The sequence below is a fragment of the Caenorhabditis elegans genome, chromosome IV, assembly GCF_000002985.6.
Source record: "Caenorhabditis elegans chromosome IV".
NCBI classification, from domain to species: domain Eukaryota; kingdom Metazoa; phylum Nematoda; class Chromadorea; order Rhabditida; family Rhabditidae; genus Caenorhabditis; species Caenorhabditis elegans.
The window spans coordinates 17,339,398-17,358,136 of record NC_003282.8 but is presented as its reverse complement, the minus strand read 5'-3'; the positions used below and the strand labels follow the sequence as shown (position 1 = coordinate 17,358,136).

General features: G+C 34.2%; 6 protein-coding genes and 6 non-coding genes across 27 annotated transcripts; 7 read left to right on the top strand and 5 right to left on the bottom strand.

Annotated features, from left to right (window-relative positions):
- Positions 1-39: 39 nt before the first annotated feature.
- Positions 40-6,251, bottom strand: clec-199 (C-type lectin domain-containing protein; the record flags this gene model as incomplete). 16 transcript variants are annotated; one of them, NM_001269013.3, is made up of 28 exons in its annotated part: positions 242-349; positions 433-536; positions 612-717; positions 765-926; positions 1,190-1,231; positions 1,547-1,588; positions 1,674-1,706; positions 1,967-2,005; positions 2,106-2,156; positions 2,290-2,331; positions 2,378-2,419; positions 2,629-2,670; positions 2,713-2,754; positions 2,822-2,857; positions 3,173-3,226; positions 3,697-3,729; positions 3,988-4,008; positions 4,056-4,103; positions 4,156-4,179; positions 4,225-4,263; positions 4,490-4,531; positions 4,581-4,610; positions 4,674-4,759; positions 4,806-4,923; positions 5,255-5,359; positions 5,410-5,465; positions 5,516-5,890; positions 6,116-6,197. In NM_001269013.3, the coding sequence occupies 28 exons, from the start codon at positions 6,195-6,197 to the stop codon at positions 242-244; spliced, it is 2,004 nt and encodes a 667-aa protein (NP_001255942.1). The 16 variants fall into 16 exon arrangements, with proteins under 16 accessions (NP_001255946.1, NP_001255942.1, NP_001255943.1 ...); NM_001269017.2 differs by lacking the exon at positions 4,581-4,610 and having other exon boundaries at positions 40-349; positions 6,116-6,251; NM_001269014.3 differs by lacking the exon at positions 1,190-1,231.
- On the top strand, positions 1,001-1,021 carry 21ur-15638. The gene has a single exon (NR_068531.1).
- Positions 2,109-2,129, top strand: 21ur-7418. Its single transcript, NR_068530.1, has one exon.
- 21ur-12167 lies at positions 2,112-2,132 on the top strand. Its single transcript, NR_068529.1, has one exon.
- An 809-nt stretch (positions 6,252-7,060) lies between the features above and the next one.
- On the bottom strand, positions 7,061-10,969 carry clec-198 (C-type lectin domain-containing protein). The gene is made up of 16 exons (NM_070690.7): positions 10,815-10,969; positions 10,070-10,165; positions 9,962-10,023; positions 9,806-9,917; positions 9,694-9,755; positions 9,421-9,643; positions 9,270-9,373; positions 9,052-9,105; positions 8,962-9,003; positions 8,641-8,673; positions 8,264-8,305; positions 8,155-8,208; positions 7,665-7,790; positions 7,505-7,610; positions 7,319-7,449; positions 7,061-7,256 (listed from the first exon to the last, which is right to left on the bottom strand). Exons 1-16 carry the CDS (start codon positions 10,954-10,956, stop codon positions 7,146-7,148), a joined length of 1,500 nt encoding a protein of 499 aa, NP_503091.3. The 5' UTR covers positions 10,957-10,969; the 3' UTR covers positions 7,061-7,145.
- Positions 10,970-11,437: 468 nt separating this feature from the next.
- clec-197 (C-type lectin domain-containing protein) lies at positions 11,438-12,584 on the top strand. The gene is made up of 3 exons (NM_070689.7): positions 11,438-11,606; positions 11,681-11,792; positions 12,106-12,584. Exons 1-3 carry the CDS (start codon positions 11,457-11,459, stop codon positions 12,537-12,539), a joined length of 696 nt encoding a protein of 231 aa, NP_503090.2. The 5' UTR covers positions 11,438-11,456; the 3' UTR covers positions 12,540-12,584.
- On the bottom strand, positions 11,826-11,846 carry 21ur-13219. The gene has a single exon (NR_068528.1).
- Positions 12,585-13,323: 739 nt separating the features above from the next.
- On the bottom strand, positions 13,324-14,355 carry C49C3.11 (C-type lectin domain-containing protein). The gene is made up of 5 exons (NM_070688.4): positions 14,172-14,355; positions 14,011-14,119; positions 13,748-13,961; positions 13,611-13,700; positions 13,324-13,528 (listed from the first exon to the last, which is right to left on the bottom strand). Exons 1-5 carry the CDS (start codon positions 14,328-14,330, stop codon positions 13,378-13,380), a joined length of 723 nt encoding a protein of 240 aa, NP_503089.2. The 5' UTR covers positions 14,331-14,355; the 3' UTR covers positions 13,324-13,377.
- On the top strand, positions 14,023-14,089 carry C49C3.22. Its single transcript, NR_068527.1, has one exon. It is a non-coding gene; the product is annotated as an Unclassified non-coding RNA C49C3.22 (non-coding RNA).
- Positions 14,356-14,632: 277 nt separating the features above from the next.
- On the bottom strand, positions 14,633-15,170 carry C49C3.21 (Late transcription factor VLTF-4). The gene is made up of 2 exons (NM_001269012.3): positions 14,872-15,170; positions 14,633-14,810 (listed from the first exon to the last, which is right to left on the bottom strand). Exons 1-2 carry the CDS (start codon positions 15,077-15,079, stop codon positions 14,644-14,646), a joined length of 375 nt encoding a protein of 124 aa, NP_001255941.1. The 5' UTR covers positions 15,080-15,170; the 3' UTR covers positions 14,633-14,643.
- Positions 15,171-15,822: 652 nt separating this feature from the next.
- On the top strand, positions 15,823-18,497 carry C49C3.9 (CUB_2 domain-containing protein). Its single transcript, NM_070687.4, has 11 exons — positions 15,823-15,967; positions 16,254-16,351; positions 16,402-16,517; positions 16,562-16,674; positions 16,746-16,971; positions 17,012-17,133; positions 17,177-17,325; positions 17,374-17,450; positions 17,823-17,923; positions 17,969-18,194; positions 18,247-18,497. The coding sequence occupies exons 1-11, from the start codon at positions 15,904-15,906 to the stop codon at positions 18,428-18,430; spliced, it is 1,476 nt and encodes a 491-aa protein (NP_503088.1). The 5' UTR covers positions 15,823-15,903; the 3' UTR covers positions 18,431-18,497.
- Positions 17,250-17,270, top strand: 21ur-14758. Its single transcript, NR_068526.1, has one exon.
- Positions 18,498-18,739: the final 242 nt, after the last annotated feature.

The following is an 18,739-nucleotide window of genomic DNA, read 5'->3' as shown; positions in this document are numbered from 1 at the left end:
TTGAATTTATTAAAATACTTTTCTATTTACAAGTGTTTATTTGGGTTTACAAGTGTTTATTTGATCATAAATCCCATAACAGAAGACAAAGTTTGTATTAAACGGATTTAAACTATTCAAACCAGTTTGAATGCCAAACTTGGGTTCCAAGTTCAAATTCGGTAAAGTTCACGATCATTGCGTAGAACTGTATACAAATTGACAGGTAAGATTAATAATTTATAGATCAATACAAAAAATTTCAAATAGGTTTCTGACAAATTCCAAAATTCTTGGCAAGTGAGCATGCATAAGGTCTCCAAGTTCCTCGTTGCGCCACTGAACCACTGATTTTTTGAGATAGAGTCATCTGGAAGTTGCGGAAGTCGTTGAAGATTTTATATTAATTTTCATGCTTTTGTTCCCATGAGACACAGTAATTTTCAAACTTACAGCAATACATGAATCAGCAGCAGCAGTATATCCACTTGCCACGTTGTTGTACCCACTAGAAATTACCCACGCTTCTTCGTCATTGATATTTGTTCCGAATGATTCTGTGCAGTTAAAATTAATTGTTTTTAGGTCTTGAAGTTTTAAAATGATCTAGTTTTATGACCCGTTCCACTCACTTCTCAACACATCATTTACTTGAGCATCCGGTATCTCAGCAATTTTTCCACCATAACTGATGCATTCTTTATTGAAATCATTGAGTCTACCAGGACCTTGAAGTTTCTACAAAATCTTTGCTAGTTTTGCAATGTTCAAAAAAATATTGGTACCGCATAACATAAATTATTATAATACACCCAACCAGTTGAGCACATGACAGTACACTTTGACGTGTCGAATGGAGTTTTGGGTGTTGTAGTGGTTGTAGTTGGGGTAGATGTGGTTTTTGTAGTTTTTGTAGTGGTTGTCGTGGACTTTGTAGTTTTTGCTGTCTGAATAGGTGGTATTAAACATTTTTTAATTTTTCACACACATATTGAATGTTACAGAAAATTTTGCGCATTAACAGTGTTACAGTCCCTAATGCATTAAACAGTATACTGGTAAGGTCATATTTCATGTGTTGTAAATAAATTGAATTTAAAAGTGTGAAATTGATGGAAAATGCTATCGGTAGTGACCTTAATTTTTTATAATTTTTGAGGTATTTAAAAATGATGCATTTTCTACAGCATCAAACGCATAAAATTCTCACTGTAGTTGTGGTTGTTGGAGTTGTTGTCGTAGTGGGCGTTGTCTAAAATTATTTTATCAGAGATTTCTTGAGAAAAAAAACCGCAAAAGTTGGATCCAGGAAATGTTATGTCTCAAACCAAAGGTTCGTACCAAATCAACTCTTATATCACCGCAGGCTTTTCATAGTCTTTAATTTACTTGTTCGCAGTCCTGCATTACTTTGTGAAAAGTTTCATGATCAGAGAGGTTTTAAAATTGCTCTATGAGTTTTGTAAAATATTTAATCAAGATGTTGTTAAAGAATAATTAATTTTTCGAAGGGCATTTGAAAAATAGTAACATTCTATATTTACTAGAATTGTTTCGTAAATCTTACCGTTGGTGTAGTTGTAGTAGTTGTAGGCTTCGTTGTGGTTTGCTGAATTTTTGAAATCAAAATAATTCGAAAACGCATTTTGGATGGAAGTTTCAAGCAAAAAAATCAAATGAAAACTGAAACTCACAGTTGTAGTAGTTGGCGTCGTTGTAGTTGTTTCCTGAAAAATGAATTATTATCAGTGAGAAAAGCATGATTGTTTGATGTTTTCAGGGATATTTTGGTGAGCCTCTTCCCTCAGTTTTTGAAAACATATTCCGGCGTTCCTCTTACTAGAAACTAAACCCCAAAAATCAAATCTGAGTAGTGCTAGTTTACAAATCGATGCTCGCTGATTTTTTTCATTATGGGCGTTTTTTTTTCAATATTTAACTCATTGGAAAAGTTGAATTTGAATATCAACATGTTTAGAAAACCTACGCTAGTAGTCGTTGCTGGAGTGGTTGTAGTTGTCGGTGTCTGAAATCAAAATAAAACTAAAAGTAAAGTTTTTAATATGTCCCCAAAAATTCAGTTACATGTTCACATAGATAATAAAATTGAAATTATAATCACGCACCGTTGTTGTTGTTGTTGGTGTAGTGGTTGTAGTGGTTGTAGTAGTGGGAGTCTGAAAGTTAAACTATAATATTGTATCACTGTCGAGTGAAAATTCAATCCCAGCTTTTAATAGTGTTGTAGTCTCTACAATTTAGTACAATTTAGTAACTTAGTTCTGCATGCAACATTTTTCAAAAATTTACTGTTGTTGTAGTTGTTGGTACGGTAGTAGTTGTTGTAGGAGTCTGGAAGTTTATCAAAAATTATAATTATTTTTATTTTCAAAAACACCGTAGTGGTAGTCGTTGGAGTTGTGGTTGTTGTTGTCGGTGCCTGGAATTGGTAATAAACATTAATATACTATTTAGATTGTATTGAAACAAGAATAATTTGAGGTGGAGTAGCTTTTTAGAGAGTTTTATAATTAACAAAGATTTTCAGTACTATCACTCATTGGTAAGCTCTGAATTGTACGTTATAAGAACAACGATTCTAATAAAATGACCAACTCTAATTTAAAACTACTCAAGTAATAGACGAACCGTCGTAGTGGTAGTTGGTGTAGTAGTTGTTGTTGTAGGAGTCTGAAAATATACAACGGTATTTTTGCATAACTTTTTTTTTACCGTCGTGGTAGTTGTTGGTGTTGTCGTTGTGGTAGTTGGAGTCTGAAATTTTTACAAAATTAATCAAAATTAATCTTAGATTTATTATAGAAATAATGAAGTTGCATACGGTTGTCGTCGTCGTTGGTGTTGTTGTTGTAGTTTCCTTTAAAATGTATCTGGCATAAGTTTTTCAAAGCTTCATATGTTTTTCTCAGAATTTGATAAAACAGATTTTGCACGCATGGGTACAAGAAAGTAAATTGTGTAAACCTGTTGTTGCTACCATCGAGAAGTATATGAAATGTTTTTTTTAACGTTTTCAGGAAAGTAACAACTTTAAATCAGTGAAAACTAACTTCAGTTTATAGTAGTTCTGACCAAACATTACTTGAAAATTTTGAACCTTATTGGATGGTGCTAGTTTTTTCCAGAAAACGTTATGAAATAAACAAAATTGTCTATAAGTTCAATTACGTACCGTAGTAGTTGTTGTTGGTGTTGTGGTTGTAGTGGTCGGAGTTGTAGTGGTTTCCTGAAAGTTGAGCACTGTTTTTGTTCAAAAACGTTATTTTAAATGAGTACAAACTATTTTGCATTATATAAGAACTCGAAGAATAATTTTTTATTTTACCTTTTTTGAGCAGGTTCAATTATGAAACTTTGCAAACTCCAATTCCACGAACAAGCGTGTTTAAATAGAAAATTAGGTGAAGTAAGGTAAGTGGGAAAATAAATGAAAAAATTTAAAAGATGACCAAATATCACAATGACTTTTTAAAAAATTATAAACATTTTTGTTTTTAGTTAAAACGGGTGAAAATTGAGTTTGTGACACTTTTGGACTAGAATCGAAAGATTTCCAGAATTATTTGAAAAGTCGTGCTATAATATTTGATATTTTCATTACCATCGGAATGGTTTTCAATCATTTCCCCACGGACCGTATTTCACCTTTAATAGATTAATAGACATAAATACAAATTAAACAGTTTATATACATACCGTAGTAGTGGTTGTCGGAGTTGTAGTGGTTTCCTGAAGAATTAGTAAAAAATATTTTGAATTATTGAAATACCATATTTTTCTATTAGTATGGCCTCCCTATTAGACTTGCACTCCCTAATAATCTTGCGTTCACTTTTTTTGTCTATTGTAAACGAAAACTATTAATTTTGAACAAAAAACAATTAAAATTGCATTTTCTATCTGTATTGCAACCGCGAAGACCTTCGAAAAATGAATGGTATTCCAGCCATACTATTAGAAGAAATACGGTAATAATAATAACTAAACCGTCGTAGTTGTTGTCGGAGTCTGAAATTATAAAGACTGTTTTTATCACGTTTTTAAAACTATCAAACCGTTGTCGTAGTTGTCGGCGTTGTGGTTGTGGGAGTGGTGGTAGTTTCCTAAAACATACATTTTTTGTCATCACGTTTCCTTTAAATTTTTATTCAAAACCGTTGTTGGCGTTGTGGTGGTTTCCTGTAAGTGAGATCATGAAATACGTGAATCTAGTTGTCTTCTTACCGTTGTAGTTGTTGGTGTGGTTGTTGTGGTTGTTGGAGTCTAAAAAAATATATATATCGTCCCTTTCTAGCAAATCTTATAGCCGTTCTACATGTACTTTTTCTACCATAACTTATAGTGAAAAAATAAAAAAAATTTGAATGAAGCCAGTTTCTCAATTTAAAGAGGCGTTAAAAACCGAAATCAAAAAGGTGTAGCAGTTGGGCGCACTATTACAGTATTGAGTTGATAAAATCCTTTTTAGATTCGACACTATGATTCTTACCGTTGTAGTTGTTGTTGGCGTAGTGGTCGTGGTCGTTGGAGTCTAAAATTAAAGTTGTTAGATTGCCTAAACTTGTGTCAAACGACATTACCGTTGTAGTGGTTGTGGGCATAGTGGTGGTCTAAATAATACGCCGTCAATTGCGATAACTCGTTGAAAAATCTATTTTATTGCTTTAACATACCGTTGGAGTTGTGGTTGTTGTTGTGGACGTAGTAGTCGTCGATGTAGTAGTACAATCTGCCTTAACCCATTTTGGAGAAATAATTGCTGAAAAACAAGCTGACAAATGATTTTCAGATCACATTATTCTTACAAGTATTTGGATCATATTTGCACAGCGCCCATGCAACACTGCCCGTGCACGATCTTCCATCATCCATTTGTCCTGGGTAGAAATCATACATTCCACGGAGAACCGTAGAGTCCCACATCTGAGCGATAAAGCTAGGTTCATTGGATTTCATATTTCACAAAGTTGAAATAAGCGAATATTTAGTTAAATTTGTTTATTTAGTACAAATTTGGCTACTGCTAGCCCTTTAAATATTAAAAAAAAATCATGTTTAATTCAATATTGTTCCGAAGAACTAGCAATACGTTTCTTGATCTTAAAATTTGTAAATTTGTACAGTGAATGAATCATAAAACATTTAAAATGTTCACAGTTCAAAGCGGTTTTCTAAATGATTGTTGTTACTCTATTCAAACTTAAAACTTCAAAATATTCAAACTGCTCTCAAGAAAAATGCAAATATAACTCACAGCAGTACAACTGTCCTCTATTCCGCCATAAATCGGATAATTCGGTTGCCACCAGAGGAAATCCACCGGAGTGCCATCGGTCCATGCCCAAGCTGTATTGTCACACTGCAAACGTTAACATTTTTTTTTTTGAAACCTAACGTGAAAAAACTCGCGTTTCTTCTCAACCCGATCCAATCGTCCATTTTAGACCACCAAAGTTTATATTGGTCTGACAACAATTTCTATTTGTTTTGCTAAAGTCCTAAATAAGCAACATACAATTTAGCCACTCAGCTTCTGCCCTGCTATGAACTGAAGCTAAATGTGCTCCAGCTTTTTGACTATAACACCAATCTTCTGAAGCATACCACGAAAGCATCGGAGACGCCATTTCCTTATAGCAACATCCATTTCCAGTCCATCTCGTCCAACCAGATGCACATTTTGCTGTTCCAATAGCATCAGCAAGAACAAGACCAGCCTGGCCAGAGTCTGCTAGGCTGCCACTTTTTGAGTTTGAAGTTGGTGGAATTATAGAATTTTCGTTCATAAATTTAAATAGCCAGCGTTCATCAGAACCGTCCGATTTTTTCAAAGCTTCTCTGTTGTTCGCAACAAAGTTCGAGAATAAATATTGACGAGCGACAAGGTTATCTGAAATTGGAAAAAAAATGTTGTTTCAATAAGCAATTCAATTTAATTTTAAAATTCTGGCACGAATTTCATATTTCTCTCGTAAAATTGTTAGATGGTCTGTTTGAAAAATCGAATATGTATGTGTATCAAAACTTCCCTAAAGAGTACAATTTGAAATTAACTTTATCAGTTAGTAATTTTTAATTATTGATACAACAAACCCTTGAAAACATAATCACTCACCAATTTTAGCATTATCATTTGCAGAAAATGTAAATCTGTATAAGTAGGAAAACAAAACAGTCAAACAAAAAAACCGATTCATTTTTTGAACCAAGTGGCAAAGCCTAACATTCGCTCACATCTACGTGACACAGGTTTCGAATAAACGTAATCCTCTTCAGTTCAAAGATGCGGACTTAACAAAGAACTGTCAGAACGGAACTACATAGGATCAATTGACCAAAGTTAACACAGAACTACGTATTGATTTCATCTCATCTCCGGACTTGTTAAGGATTTGCAGAATTGTCGATCTATGTACTTCGAAAACAGTCTACTTTTTTGGTTAAATAATCACTCACCACTACCAGACAGTCGATTTGTTTGCAAATGATCAAACATCGTATTCCCAAAAACAGTCCTGCTGAGTGTTCTCAGCCTGATAATTGGAAATGTATCCTGTTGCACTTATTACGCTTGCGGGCTTTTAGATTTTGTTTTCCTACATCTTATTTCTATTTTTAAACTCAGAGAAAGTTTGCGACATGAAAAAATTGGCTCCAGTCAGATACACTAAATACAATAACGTTTTACAAAACATCGTAACAGGCGTTTTGTAAAATTTTTCAATTTTTGTAACAATTAGCACTTGAAACTGTATAATTTTTCTGTTTTCTAAAAAAAAATAGTTAAATTAATCCGGAGATATGGTGTCATCGAAAAATCGAAGAGTTAAAGAAAAAAATCTAAAAGCGTTTTGTGTTGAACATTTTTCAAAATATTGAATTTTGAATAAAACATTGTTTTGCTCAAGTTATTTTGTTTCGGTTGATTAACTGACAGAAGAAAAATGATAATACTTTCTGGGGAATTTTTGAAAAAGTCGCAAAAAAACTAAAATTGAGTTGCATCTCGAGAAAGGAATATGCGCACGAGCCGGTCGAGATGATTGTTGCTATGGAAAACTTGTTTAGTCTTATTTATTAGACCGCAGTTAAAAACAAGAAATACTGCATGATGTGCAACGAAATCATAATTAAACGATTCATAATTAAATACGTTTACAAATTGCAAATTCTTGTTTCAATGAACATGGATAATCGGTCCATACACCTCGTGAAAATCCAAAGTCTTTTCCTTTATTAACAACTGACAACGCAATCTGAAAGAATTACACATCTTTAGTAAGCTTCATACAACAAAATATTGAAAATGTGAACCAACCACATTGCAATAACTGGAATATGCAACTCCTTGTGCTTTGTCAGGTTTGCCGGGCGCCCAGTTAGAATATGAAGATGTTCCGATCCATGCCTGATTCGAAACACTTGAATCAATATTTGTACTGAAGGCTACTGTAATTAAAAATATATTGTGTTCAATTGGGATATAAAATTTTAACTTCTGTACATCTTATAGCCTCATTCATCGCTGCGTCAGTGATTACTGCCATTTCTCCCCCAACCGATTGACAGCCCAGTTTGGCGGTTTCAAAAGTAGCTGTTCCTTGAATCTTCTGAAAAGTATTAGTGGTTTCAAACAGTTGTAAATATTTTTTTAAAAAACTCACCGCATAACATCCATCACTATAACTAACCCAAAATGGGTCACACTTTGCTGAACAATCGACAGGTGTTCTCGTTGTAGTTGGCGTTGTTGTCGTCGGCTTGGTAGTGGTTGCAGTAGTTGTTGGGGTCTGTATCAGACATTCGCATGTATTTATTTTCGGCGTTTCTGGGTTTCTTGCGTAATTTTCAAGAATTTACTGTTTTTTGAGCGAAAAAGTTTTTTAAGTGTTTTTCAACTCATTTCCGTAATGAGAGTTGATTCCTTAGGAATATAGAATTTTGAAAGCTATTTCTTGCTTTATTAAAGTTTGATTAAAGTTTTGAACTTAATGATGTTGTGTTTCTTTGTAAAATACATATATTGCATGCTGCTTTGTATGGAGACATATTGTTGAAAAAAAAAGGATTTCCACTATTAGTTTTGCATGGAAGACTAATAAACGAAAGATAGTTAATATCAGGCACTGAGTTTTTTTCTCGTCTGTAACTTACTGTGGTTTGTGTTGTAGTAGTTATCGTTGTAGTTTTGAAAGTTGTTGTGGATGCCTGAACTTTTTTTTACTGGTCACAGGCTAAGAAAACAATTTTCAAATTTTCTAACCGTGGTTGTGGTAGTTGGCGCTGTGGTCGTGGTTGTTGGAGTCTGAATTTTCGTGGAAAATTATTTGAAGTTTGAATGTTTGAGAAAACCTTTAAATATTTTTTTAAATATAGATAACTAATACATTTTTGTTAATTATTCCGATGCTGTAATTTCTGTTGCTAATAATTTGCTTTCACTTTAAGTTCTACAATCTGCGGCTCTGTATCGTGGGAAAAGTACTGTCGAGCTCATTAAAATCAGATTCAGAAAGTATTTTCAGAATTACCCCACATTCATTCAAGTTTCAAAACTATTCGGCATAGCGCTTTTCTGCTATTTTCATGGAGCGTGAATAGTTTCATTGCAACGAAAAATGTATAGGTTTAGTCACTTACCGTAGTTGATGTTGTTTCAGTTGTTGTGCTTTCCTGGAAATTAAGTAAAGTTTATGTTTGAAAAAACAATTGAAAATGAATGAACAGTCGTGGCACTGTATGCATATTTTGAGCTCTATTTTTTGCATCACGATTAACTAACAGTATAATTAAACTGTATTATCTAGTTTTTTTTACAATTTTTAAACTATGAAGCTTAAAACAGTTTCCCGGCTGATAATTCGCTCGTAGATTTCTGCCTTCAACACGATTCATCTAAATTTAAGCAGAAAGTGTTAAACAAAATTTCTACTAATGGCAACCCATTTTTATTACTCTTACCGTTGTGGTCGTTGTCGGGGTTGTTGTTGTGGTTGTAGGAGTCTGAAAATATTAAAGCAGTATTTTTAAAATTTGTGGAGACTATCACACCGTTGTTGGAGTTGTAGTTGTAGTTGTGGGTGTGGTTGTCGTCGTAGTTGGAGTCTGAAAATGAAATGCCAGATGAATGACAAACAGTAGGAGACATTTTTCATCATGTTATAGAGTTTGATTATTTCTAGCCAACTTGAAAACTGGAAGTTTTGGAAAAAGTAGAAAACTCCACGATTTTTGGTTTACGACTACTTTTTAAACTCAATTTTACAAACCGTTGTAGTGGTGGTAGGTTTAGTTGTAGTAACGGTTGAAGTTGTTGAAACTGTAGTTGTCGACGCACATGTGTAACTCGTATCGTATTTAATATGGGGCGCAGCTGAAAAACTATTTAAGTTTTGATTGTATGATTTCATAAATTTCTACTTGACGTGGGGTCATAACGACAAGTAGGTGTAGCCAGATTGGTTCCACAATCCCAAATGTCGTCGAACTGTCCTTGCACGTAGCCCGGATTAAGTTTCAACAAAGAAGTGACCCAAATAGTGACACAACTTTTTTCTGGGTCCCCTGATCCAGGATAACCAGGTTGCCACCACAAGTAGTCGACTGGTGTTCCATCAGTCCAAATATACGTACTATTATCGCACTGGAATATTCTGTATAATTGTAGAACTTTAAAAACTAAAAAAAACTTGCACTTCTTCTGAGGCCTAGCCAATTGTCCATATATGGAAACCACCCCGTGGACACATAAGTCGCTAAAAACGAAAATTATTTTAGTTTTTGAACAGTATTCTTTTATGCTAACCTGCAATCCATTGTGCTTCCGCTTCACTATGAACAGATGTTAAATGTGACCCATATCTCTGACTATAACACCAATCCTCTGCTGCATACCACGTAGTATCTGCTGTTGCAATCTACAAAAACGAAATTCAACAGTTTGAGTTGAAAAATGTCTAACTTTATAGCACATCCCGTTTACTGTGGATTTTGTCCAGCCGGAGTCGCATGGTGTTGTGGAATCTAAAATATTCAAAGTTAACAGTTTGTTGAGAAGTTATTTGATTACCCATGAGTACCAAGTTGGAAGATGACTCATCACTCAACGAAGAGGATGAACTCGAATTTAGGCCAAAGGTTTTGACTAGGGCTTTCGATAAAACATCTGAAAATCCAATTTTAAGTAGAGATTTTTCAATTGACTCTGATTAAAAAGTAGTTGTTTTTTTAACAACACCAAAAGTTACAATCAAAATTTGTTCGTTGAAAACGAAAGTTATTTTTCAGTTTTTGGTAGACGCTATAGATTAACCTGATGTCAATTATTTAATGAAACCATAAAATTTGAAAAATGATATCTAACACTTGAAACATGGAATCCGAGAACAAATCGGCTGCTATAGGGGTCAAAATAACCGATTCAAATTTTTTTGTTGATAAAATGGACAAAACCTTTTCCCGAATTTTCCAGTCAGTCCTGCTGTCCTTTTAACCTGTTTTTACAGAAGTTGTCGTAGTTAAAAAATTATATCAAAACACTTCCAACATGAATTGTCAAAAGTTTGAGCCGTCAAAATTTAGCAAAGGTAAGTCCGTTTATAGAAACAATAAAAATAGGCGCAAAATGTTTTACGAAAAATCATACACAACTTTGAAGTTTCATACAATTCATTTTCTACAACAGATGAACGCATTTGCAAAATTTGTCTTCTGTAACCACCGCTAGATGATGGCAAGACCCATTCAGAAAAGAAAGCGTAACTTCAAACAAACATGGCACATTTTTAGGAATCTTATTGTCCTTCGAAACTCACTGTCATCCTTCAAATTTTTCACAGCCTCCTTATTGCTATCCATAAAATTTTGTAAAATAATTGCTCTAGGATTAGAAGCTTCGCTGTATTTCATGCATAAAAAAGTGAATACCGACAAAAGCCACCGCATCGAGACAACCATTTCTCACTGGTATGACACTCAAATTACCGTTTTTGATCAGTTCTCATACAAAGAGACTATAGATTCAAAAAGGGTAATCTCTGCACCTGCGAATTTTCGCGCTTGAATTTTTATTATTACAGGGCACAGATGACACAAATGTGGGATGATGACAAATTTAATTTGTTGTAACTGATGTTCGATTCTTATGATTTTAACTTTTAATTTACTTTAAACATTGTTCAATTTTAGTTTTTACTTATTGTATAACTCAATACATGCCATGAAGTGTAGTTTCAGTCTAGGCAGAATTATTTCTAAAATCTCAAATAATATTTAAAACCGGAAAAGTCTTCCAAAGCCCGTTCGAATATATTTTTTGTGAAACCGAGGAGGTAGGTAAGACTGCAATAAAATATCCCCCGAAGAAAACTATAACCATAAAATTGCGTGAGTATCATATAAAACCTCAAACAATGCGTTTGAAACCAGCAAGTTTCGATTCTTCTTGCCACATCATTATGATTCGCCAACTGTTAATTCTGGCACTTTGCTTTGTGGCACTTCAGGCAATGGGAGTACCAATGGGTAATGGAGATTGTGGTGCAGAGTTCAAGTGCCCACCGAACTTCCACAAATCGAATAGAGTTAATGGAGTATGGTGCATCAAGGTCAGGGTTTTTTTTTCGTTTATTGTAGTCGAGCTTGCAAAATTGTCATTTGAAACAATCTCGACTTTTTCTAGGTTTACCCAGGAAACATGACTTGGTGGGAGGCTGAACGTGAATGCCGATGTACCATCAAAGGTGGTCATCTGTCAGGAATTGAGAGTAACTCCGAGAAGAGATATGTGGAAGGTTAGTTTTGATTTTGATTAATAGTTCAAGAAGGGTGCTTGAAAGTGGAATGCAATACTGAAACTGAATTTTGATTATTTTTAATTTTTATGAAAACAGTGAAAACAGAATCGTGTCGGCCTTGTCAGATTTTATATAGTATTACATCAATTTGAAAGTCTATTTATTGACAATTTTTTATAACAGAAACTGTTTATTAAATGTTGCCTTACAATTAGTCATGCAAGACTAGTCTTTAATACTTCAATACTAATTTCGTAGAGTGTTAGAAACAAAAGAAAGCTTTTCATATAATTTCCGAGTATAATTCCAGAACAAACGTTGAGCATTCTTGACGATAAAAACATCAAGAATGGAGCAGTTTGGCTTGGAGCCTATAGACGCAAGGAATGCCCATCAGGAAAAGTATCATCCGACAGCATTTGCCACGACGAGAAAACCTTCCAGTTCACAGACCAGCATACATGCAAGACTCTCATCTTCCAGGACTGGGCTGCCAATCAGCCGACCAACAATGCCGGAGACGACTGCGCAGTTTTACTTGCATCCACCGAAGCTTCTGGATCAAACAGTGAAGCATCTGGAAAGGCAGCTGTCAAAAACTGCCTTCATGTTCAAGGAACAACTCCAATTCTCTCATCCGTTGGATTTGTTTGTGGCGTGAAAGCAGCTCAAGAAGGTGGAAACTATGGAGGATACGGAGGTGGAGATTTTATGGTTATCGGTGCAGCCAAGCCAAAACATTAAATACTTCCTAAATTATTAATTTCTGATAAAGATGAAATGTTATGTCTTTTCTATTATGCTGTATCGAGTTTACCTTTTAAAAAAACATTAGTCGAATAGTGAGGCAGGTTAGTTGAGTACGCTCTGAACTATAGAAAGACCGGATCAGTGGAGCCATGGTTCAAGCAATCAGATTGAGTTTGCGGAATTTGAAGAAGGTGATTAGTTTGTGATCAAAATGAAATTTTAATTAAAATTGATCAGAAATTGAATACTAATGAAAAATCCAACATGGATTTTTTAAACATGTTGGTTTTAAACGCTTGTGTGTTAATAATTTGAGGCCCCACGAAAAGGGGAACTGAACGAAAAGGGGAAATGCGAAAAGGGGAAATACGAAAAGGGGAATTACAAAAAGGGGAAATACGAAAAGGGGAACTACGAAAAGGGAAAATTGGCACTGTGCCAACGCACAAAACGCACTTTTTCTCGAAGAAAACGATACAACGATGCTCCGAAATTACGCGTCGCGTGTTGTTAAGCGTATTTTCAAGAAGAAAATTTCGAAAAAGTCGTGCGTTGAATGAGAAAAAAAGCGTTTCGTGCGTTGGCACGGTGCCAGTTTCCCCTTTTCGTATTTCCCCTTTTCGTATTTCCCTTTTTTGTAATTCCCCTTTTCGTATTTCCCCTTTTCGCATTTACAATCAGCATGTGACCGATAACTTCAAAAAAACCAAACACTACTTTTTTGTTAGGTTTTCATTAAGGTGATGAACATTTTTCGAATGCAAATATTTTCACAGAATCACAGAATCAGTTTATAATTTTAATCCAATAACCGAAAATGCAACTTCTAAAATTATGGTTTCTTTGTTGGTTTGCCGGCTCCAATGATTACAAGTCCACCACCACCACCATATCCGCCATTTCCGCCTCCAGTGTATTTTGGTGGACGTCCACAAAGGAATCCTTCTGATGGGAATTGATTTTCAGCAGCTGGGTTCACACATCTGTAAAAGGTTAAGTATCATAAAAGTTTAGCAAATCTTGATCAGTATTATTTTTCACCAAATTTGAAAAAAAAATACTCACACTCTGTTATCGAAAAATCCAGTGAGGTTCTTATTCGCCAAAGCTGGGTCGACGGTGACTTGAAGCTGGACGCAATACTCGTGGTGATCTCTGAAAGTATTAAACTGGAAAATTGACTCTCCAAACTTTTCACAAACCCAACAGTATTGTCATGTGGTGCTCCCGCAGTCCATCTCTTCTTCCACATCAGATTTCCAACAGTATTTCTATCGGTCCACTGGTATTGAAGCTCTTTTGAGCACTCGGTTTTGTTCAAGTTCTTTTTATCCCAGCACGCTTTGCGACGGTACGCTCCGACCCAAATTCCTCCTGTTTGGATTCCTTCTTCAGCAAACGAAGCCTTGGCTTGGACTTGAACATGACTTTTATTAAGAACCGCCGCAACTTTTAAAAAACTAACCAATAACCCAAGTCAACTCTTTCATATTTTCAATTCCAGAGAGTGATGCTCCTCCTTGACATCTGCAAATTTTCTCGGCCTCTTCGAATGTTGTATTTCCAGGGAAGTACTATAATGCCAATATTTAAAATTTAAAAGAATATTAATAAAATTTATCTTGCCTTCAAGCACCATCCACGTTTACCCTCTCTTTCTTGAAATTTATATCCAGGTGGACAAGTCGGCTTTCCTTCTTCACACTTATCGTCTCCTCCAAATGGATTTCCGATAGCTGCAACGGAAATAACGAGAGCTACTGCAGAAATATAGAGAAACCTCATAGTTTGAAGGAAACGGTATAAAACGACTCTTTCAGATGGTGAAACTGGCTTTTTATATATGAAAAACCTGGATGATTGTGCGGGGTTGAAACAGTTTGAAAAGTTTATTGCAACACGCAGTTTATTGATGCTGCTGTACGGTTTCAGGATAGTTTTGGTAGAGACACTTCTCTTGGAAAATAGTTGAATTTGCAGAATGTATCTCTGGCAATTATATGTTTTATGACATGACCCTTTTTCTATATTTATAATTATTTTATGACGTCACGCTTCTGAGTATTTGCTTACAACTCGATTTCAAATTTCGAAAAAATTACTCTTTATTCTGATCTTCTAATCTTTTATACAAATGAATTGAAGTATCAATAACGATATAAATGAATTGAATTATTTTGCGAACATCGTCATAATAGAACAAAGTGAATATTAGGCATCCGACGAAGAAAATTATCAGAAGCCATAGGCATCTCCACACTATTACTGAAATATTTAAATTTTCTTAGAATGTTGTGTATGTACAACACTGCAAAAAACTACTCACCGCACCGGCAGCACAAAAACGTGTATTTGCAAAATTTGAAGCAACATATGAATCCTCTTTTGACACATTTTCGAACTTTCTTTTTCTTTTTTGTTACAGAAACCTTTTCAGGAACGTCAGTCATATAGTCTTCATCATCAGATGAGTCATCATAGTAGTCGATTATTAGGAAATTTGTTAGTGATTCATTATCATAAAATGCCGTCATTTAACTTCCTAAATGGTTTAATAGCTCAAATGAAAAGTATTGAAAGGTTTGAGTTTAAGGAAACACAAGCATATATATTAATTTCATTAGGATATAAAATTGAGGTATGATGCCAAATTTATCACTTCTTGCCGTAAGTCAATGAAGCATGCACTGAATTGATATCTATATCATTGCACGTTTTAAGGGAAATTTGCAAGTTGATATTGCATAGAGATCATGGAGTATCATTTTTCTAATCGCTACTAAATGAAATAATATTACTACTCAGAACTATATTTTCATAGAAAATGAAATGCATATCTGAAAATTGTGATGTCGATAATCTAATAGTAAACAATTACCGGTTCCAGCTATTCCGTCTACTACCATTTCAGTAGTTTTAACTTTTGATTTTTTAAACTGTAAAGTGAAACAAAAAATTTCAGTAATATAATTCTCAAAGATGAACAAAAGCGACGTCACAGTTATTGCAGTTTTGAGCGAGGTTATAGTACTTCATTAGATTGGAGCGAAGAAAATTGTCAAACTATGTTACTCCGGTTCAAATAATTTGAAAAAAAAAGCATTCGTTCTAAAATTTTACTATCGTCATTCAATACTGTGTTCAAGTAATTTTTGATAAGAACTTTTGATGTCCAGACGCTTTTTTCAATGTTAATCATTATGCAAACACATACACTCGTAGGAAAACGGAAAGTTTTAGGTTTAAGCGATTAAATGGGAGAGGTTATCAGTTTCTATGTCATTTATCGAATCAATATATATAAATAGTTCTAGAGAATCAGAATAGTCATTCTTCAGTTTTCATTTATTCAGAAGAAATGTTTCATTTAATACGCAGTTTTCTAGTTCTTTTTATTGTATTCAAGTTTTCGATTGCTCAAGGTGAGTTTAAAATTCTAGAGGCTTTGTACTGAAAATTGTTTAAAAATAAGACCGAACATAGATACAGGAAAAATAACACGCATCATATTCGTGCGCTTGAAAACTTTAACAAAACTATAAGTTTAAATGTATTACAGGCGTTTGTAATGACCAAATGGAAGTTCCAATAAAACGCTTAGTACTTAAATTTTTGACTTTATAGCCTTTTTTAGATTTACAAAAAATCTCAAAAATAGTTCATTATAATTAAACATTTAAATACTCACATAATCAGTTTTAATTTCAGAATGTTCAAGTCAAGCAGTTTCCTTTGACGCAACAAATACTTCATTCAATATTTTGTCGGATCCAAATGATTTAGCATCTAAAAACTGCAAATATACAGTTGGTGTTTTTCAAACTATTTATATGTTTAATTGCAAACATGCTTTCAGTTCACTGTTCCAAAATATTTTGTTCCTTCAATTTCTTTTATTGGAATTCATCTGAACGGTGTCAATAAAATAACAACAACGCAATACAGCGATTTTGGTGGATCGAAATCTTTTGAGTAGGTTTTGTTGTTATATATTTCATCTTCGATAATCTTTTCAGTATTTCGGAAGATTTGTTGCTAAACTTGGCTCCCGTAAATTTCACGATTGAATTAAATTTACCACAGAAGACCGCCGGAGTTACTTTTCAAATTACGATTACAGTAAAAGATTGTGAGTTTTACAAATAAATTATCAGTAATTATCGAGTTCGGCCTTATCTTTATAAAAATCCATAAATCCAGCTACTCCTGCTGTTACGGGTCAAACATTCACTGTTGCTCAAGACGTGGGTACACTACTTGACTGGGGTTCAATTCAAGGAAACTCGAGTGTGATTCAGACTTTTGACAACCAAAATCCACAGGCAAACAGCTACAGTATCAATTTGGCTCTTTTTACCGAGGGCGTTCTCGTCTATAATCTTTTGTCAAATTTTTTCATTTATGATGGAGGAGTGTATAAGGGACAGTGAGTTGTTCTTACTGTTTTCAAGCTCAGTTTTTCACAGTTTATTAGACGTGTTGGTGGCTCAAAACATGTTTCAAAGTTGCACAGGGTCTCAATTTGCTATTGTGAATAGCAATTACGGGTCCATCGGTATTTTTACAATTTCGATTTCTCAGGTCAAGGGTGAGTAAATAATCTGCTTCATAACTCAGAATTTTATGTTTAGATTGGAGTGCAAGTCAAATTATCATTGTTCCAAGTGTTTATGTTAACAACACTTCAACATACACAGCTACTAATGGGCTCACAGTTTTTTACGACATTGCAAACCCTCTTTTAAATACCGTTGGGACTACATATCGGAACATCTCTTTTGTAGGAACATTTTATCATTGAAATAAACTAAATAGTTATTTTATTCAGAGAGGAGATGGGGAGGTCACGATTTATGCAGGATGTGTTACTGGTGAAGAGGAAGATAAGAAGATTGCCACAATTTCGTGAGTATTTCTTCAAAATTACTGTTTACGCTAAAACTCAAAAATGATTGCGACATTTTTCATTACTTTTATTATTTTTGTTCAAAGCTCAATAGGGAGAATAACGTACTACGTCCTCACTGAATAGCTCAACGCTTGGAAAATTGACTGCTACTCACAGAAATCTTATGAAATTTTAAAAAACGGATGAGCAAATTTGCGTTAGCGTATCCAGCACAGTGTTCACAGTTTCATAGTGAGACAGAGTATTATATTACACATCTTCATCTCCTCAAAGTTTTAGTTTTCCTTATGATTTTGTAAAGTAAATTCAAGATTTTAGAAACTTTAATTTCAATAGGGTAATTCCAAAGTATATAATAGTGTTTTCAGACCTTCAAACTCAGTGAATTACGAGGATATCCTTATTTATGGAACATGCAAGACATATGTTTTAACAAGAGGAGTACTTCAGTGGTCAACTGTGCAATATCGTATGTTCTCCTAAAACTTTTAACAGGAGCCCAAATAAATTTTAGAAACTGGAAATTATCGTCATAGAATTGGTAGGAAAGGAGTTATAATGAGCAACACGTATCCCTACCGAAGTACGCAAAATGTGCGCTTTGCCAACCATTTGATTCAGGCTCCAAAAGACGATTTCAAAGAAAACATTATTGTAACCTATGAAGTTGTGCATATAGGGGCTAATGTGAAACTAAATATTGATCAAGACATCAAAGCAAATCAAGATGTTAATAAAACGTAAGTTTTAAAAATTCATCAAACTTTTATCTTCACTAAGCATGTATTTCAGCTTGAGCTCGTCCGACACAGGAACTACATTTACATCTGTTTCAACATATCAACAATACATAACATACTCAATTCCTTCAGGCTCTGAAGGATTTTTGGTGCGATATACTGTAACAAGCTCGGGAAACATAAGTACATTTTTTGGAGCTATCTTTTTATGTTGCGCTTTTCTTTTGTCTCTTTGAATGAGTTTTGAAATGAATTGTCTTGTATATTTTATGAATCAAGAGAAATAATCTTAAACAACTAAAAGTTTGCTGGATTAGTAATACGATTGTTATAATCACGTTTCAATCTGATCAAAAATCATAAAACCATGGATACCGGGCCAAAAGTAGTCCATAAAAAAATCCGATTACTAGCAAAAAAAATCTAGCGACCTGCTTGTGAACTGTGTATGTAGTTTATACCGATAATTCCATTTGTCAAATGAAGAATTGTCGAAATTGGTGTTTGAAACGAAAAAAAACAAATTAATTGATAAGACAGGAAGT

Coding starts and splice junctions, on each gene's coding strand:
- C49C3.9 (NM_070687.4), top strand. CDS start 15,904: ATGTTTCATTTAATACGCAGTTTTCTAGTTCTTTTTATTGTATTCAAG. Junction 15,968..16,253: donor CAAGTTTTCGATTGCTCAAG/GTGAGTTTAAAA, acceptor TTTTAATTTCAG/AATGTTCAAGTCAAGCAGTT. Junction 16,675..16,745: donor TACGATTACAGTAAAAGATT/GTGAGTTTTACA, acceptor CCATAAATCCAG/CTACTCCTGCTGTTACGGGT.
- C49C3.11 (NM_070688.4), bottom strand. CDS start 14,330: ATGAGGTTTCTCTATATTTCTGCAGTAGCTCTCGTTATTTCCGTTGCA. Junction 13,701..13,747: donor CCACATGACAATACTGTTGG/GTTTGTGAAAAG, acceptor TAATACTTTCAG/AGATCACCACGAGTATTGCG. Junction 13,529..13,610: donor GGATTTTTCGATAACAGAGT/GTGAGTATTTTT, acceptor AACCTTTTACAG/ATGTGTGAACCCAGCTGCTG.
- clec-197 (NM_070689.7), top strand. CDS start 11,457: ATGATTCGCCAACTGTTAATTCTGGCACTTTGCTTTGTGGCACTTCAG. Junction 11,607..11,680: donor ATGGAGTATGGTGCATCAAG/GTCAGGGTTTTT, acceptor GACTTTTTCTAG/GTTTACCCAGGAAACATGAC. Junction 11,793..12,105: donor CGAGAAGAGATATGTGGAAG/GTTAGTTTTGAT, acceptor GTATAATTCCAG/AACAAACGTTGAGCATTCTT.
- clec-198 (NM_070690.7), bottom strand. CDS start 10,956: ATGGTTGTCTCGATGCGGTGGCTTTTGTCGGTATTCACTTTTTTATGC. Junction 9,918..9,961: donor TAAACGGGATGTGCTATAAA/GTTAGACATTTT, acceptor TCGTTTTTGTAG/ATTGCAACAGCAGATACTAC. Junction 7,611..7,664: donor ATAGTGATGGATGTTATGCG/GTGAGTTTTTTA, acceptor AATACTTTTCAG/AAGATTCAAGGAACAGCTAC.
- C49C3.21 (NM_001269012.3), bottom strand. CDS start 15,079: ATGACGGCATTTTATGATAATGAATCACTAACAAATTTCCTAATAATC. Junction 14,811..14,871: donor GTTTTTGTGCTGCCGGTGCG/GTGAGTAGTTTT, acceptor TAAATATTTCAG/TAATAGTGTGGAGATGCCTA.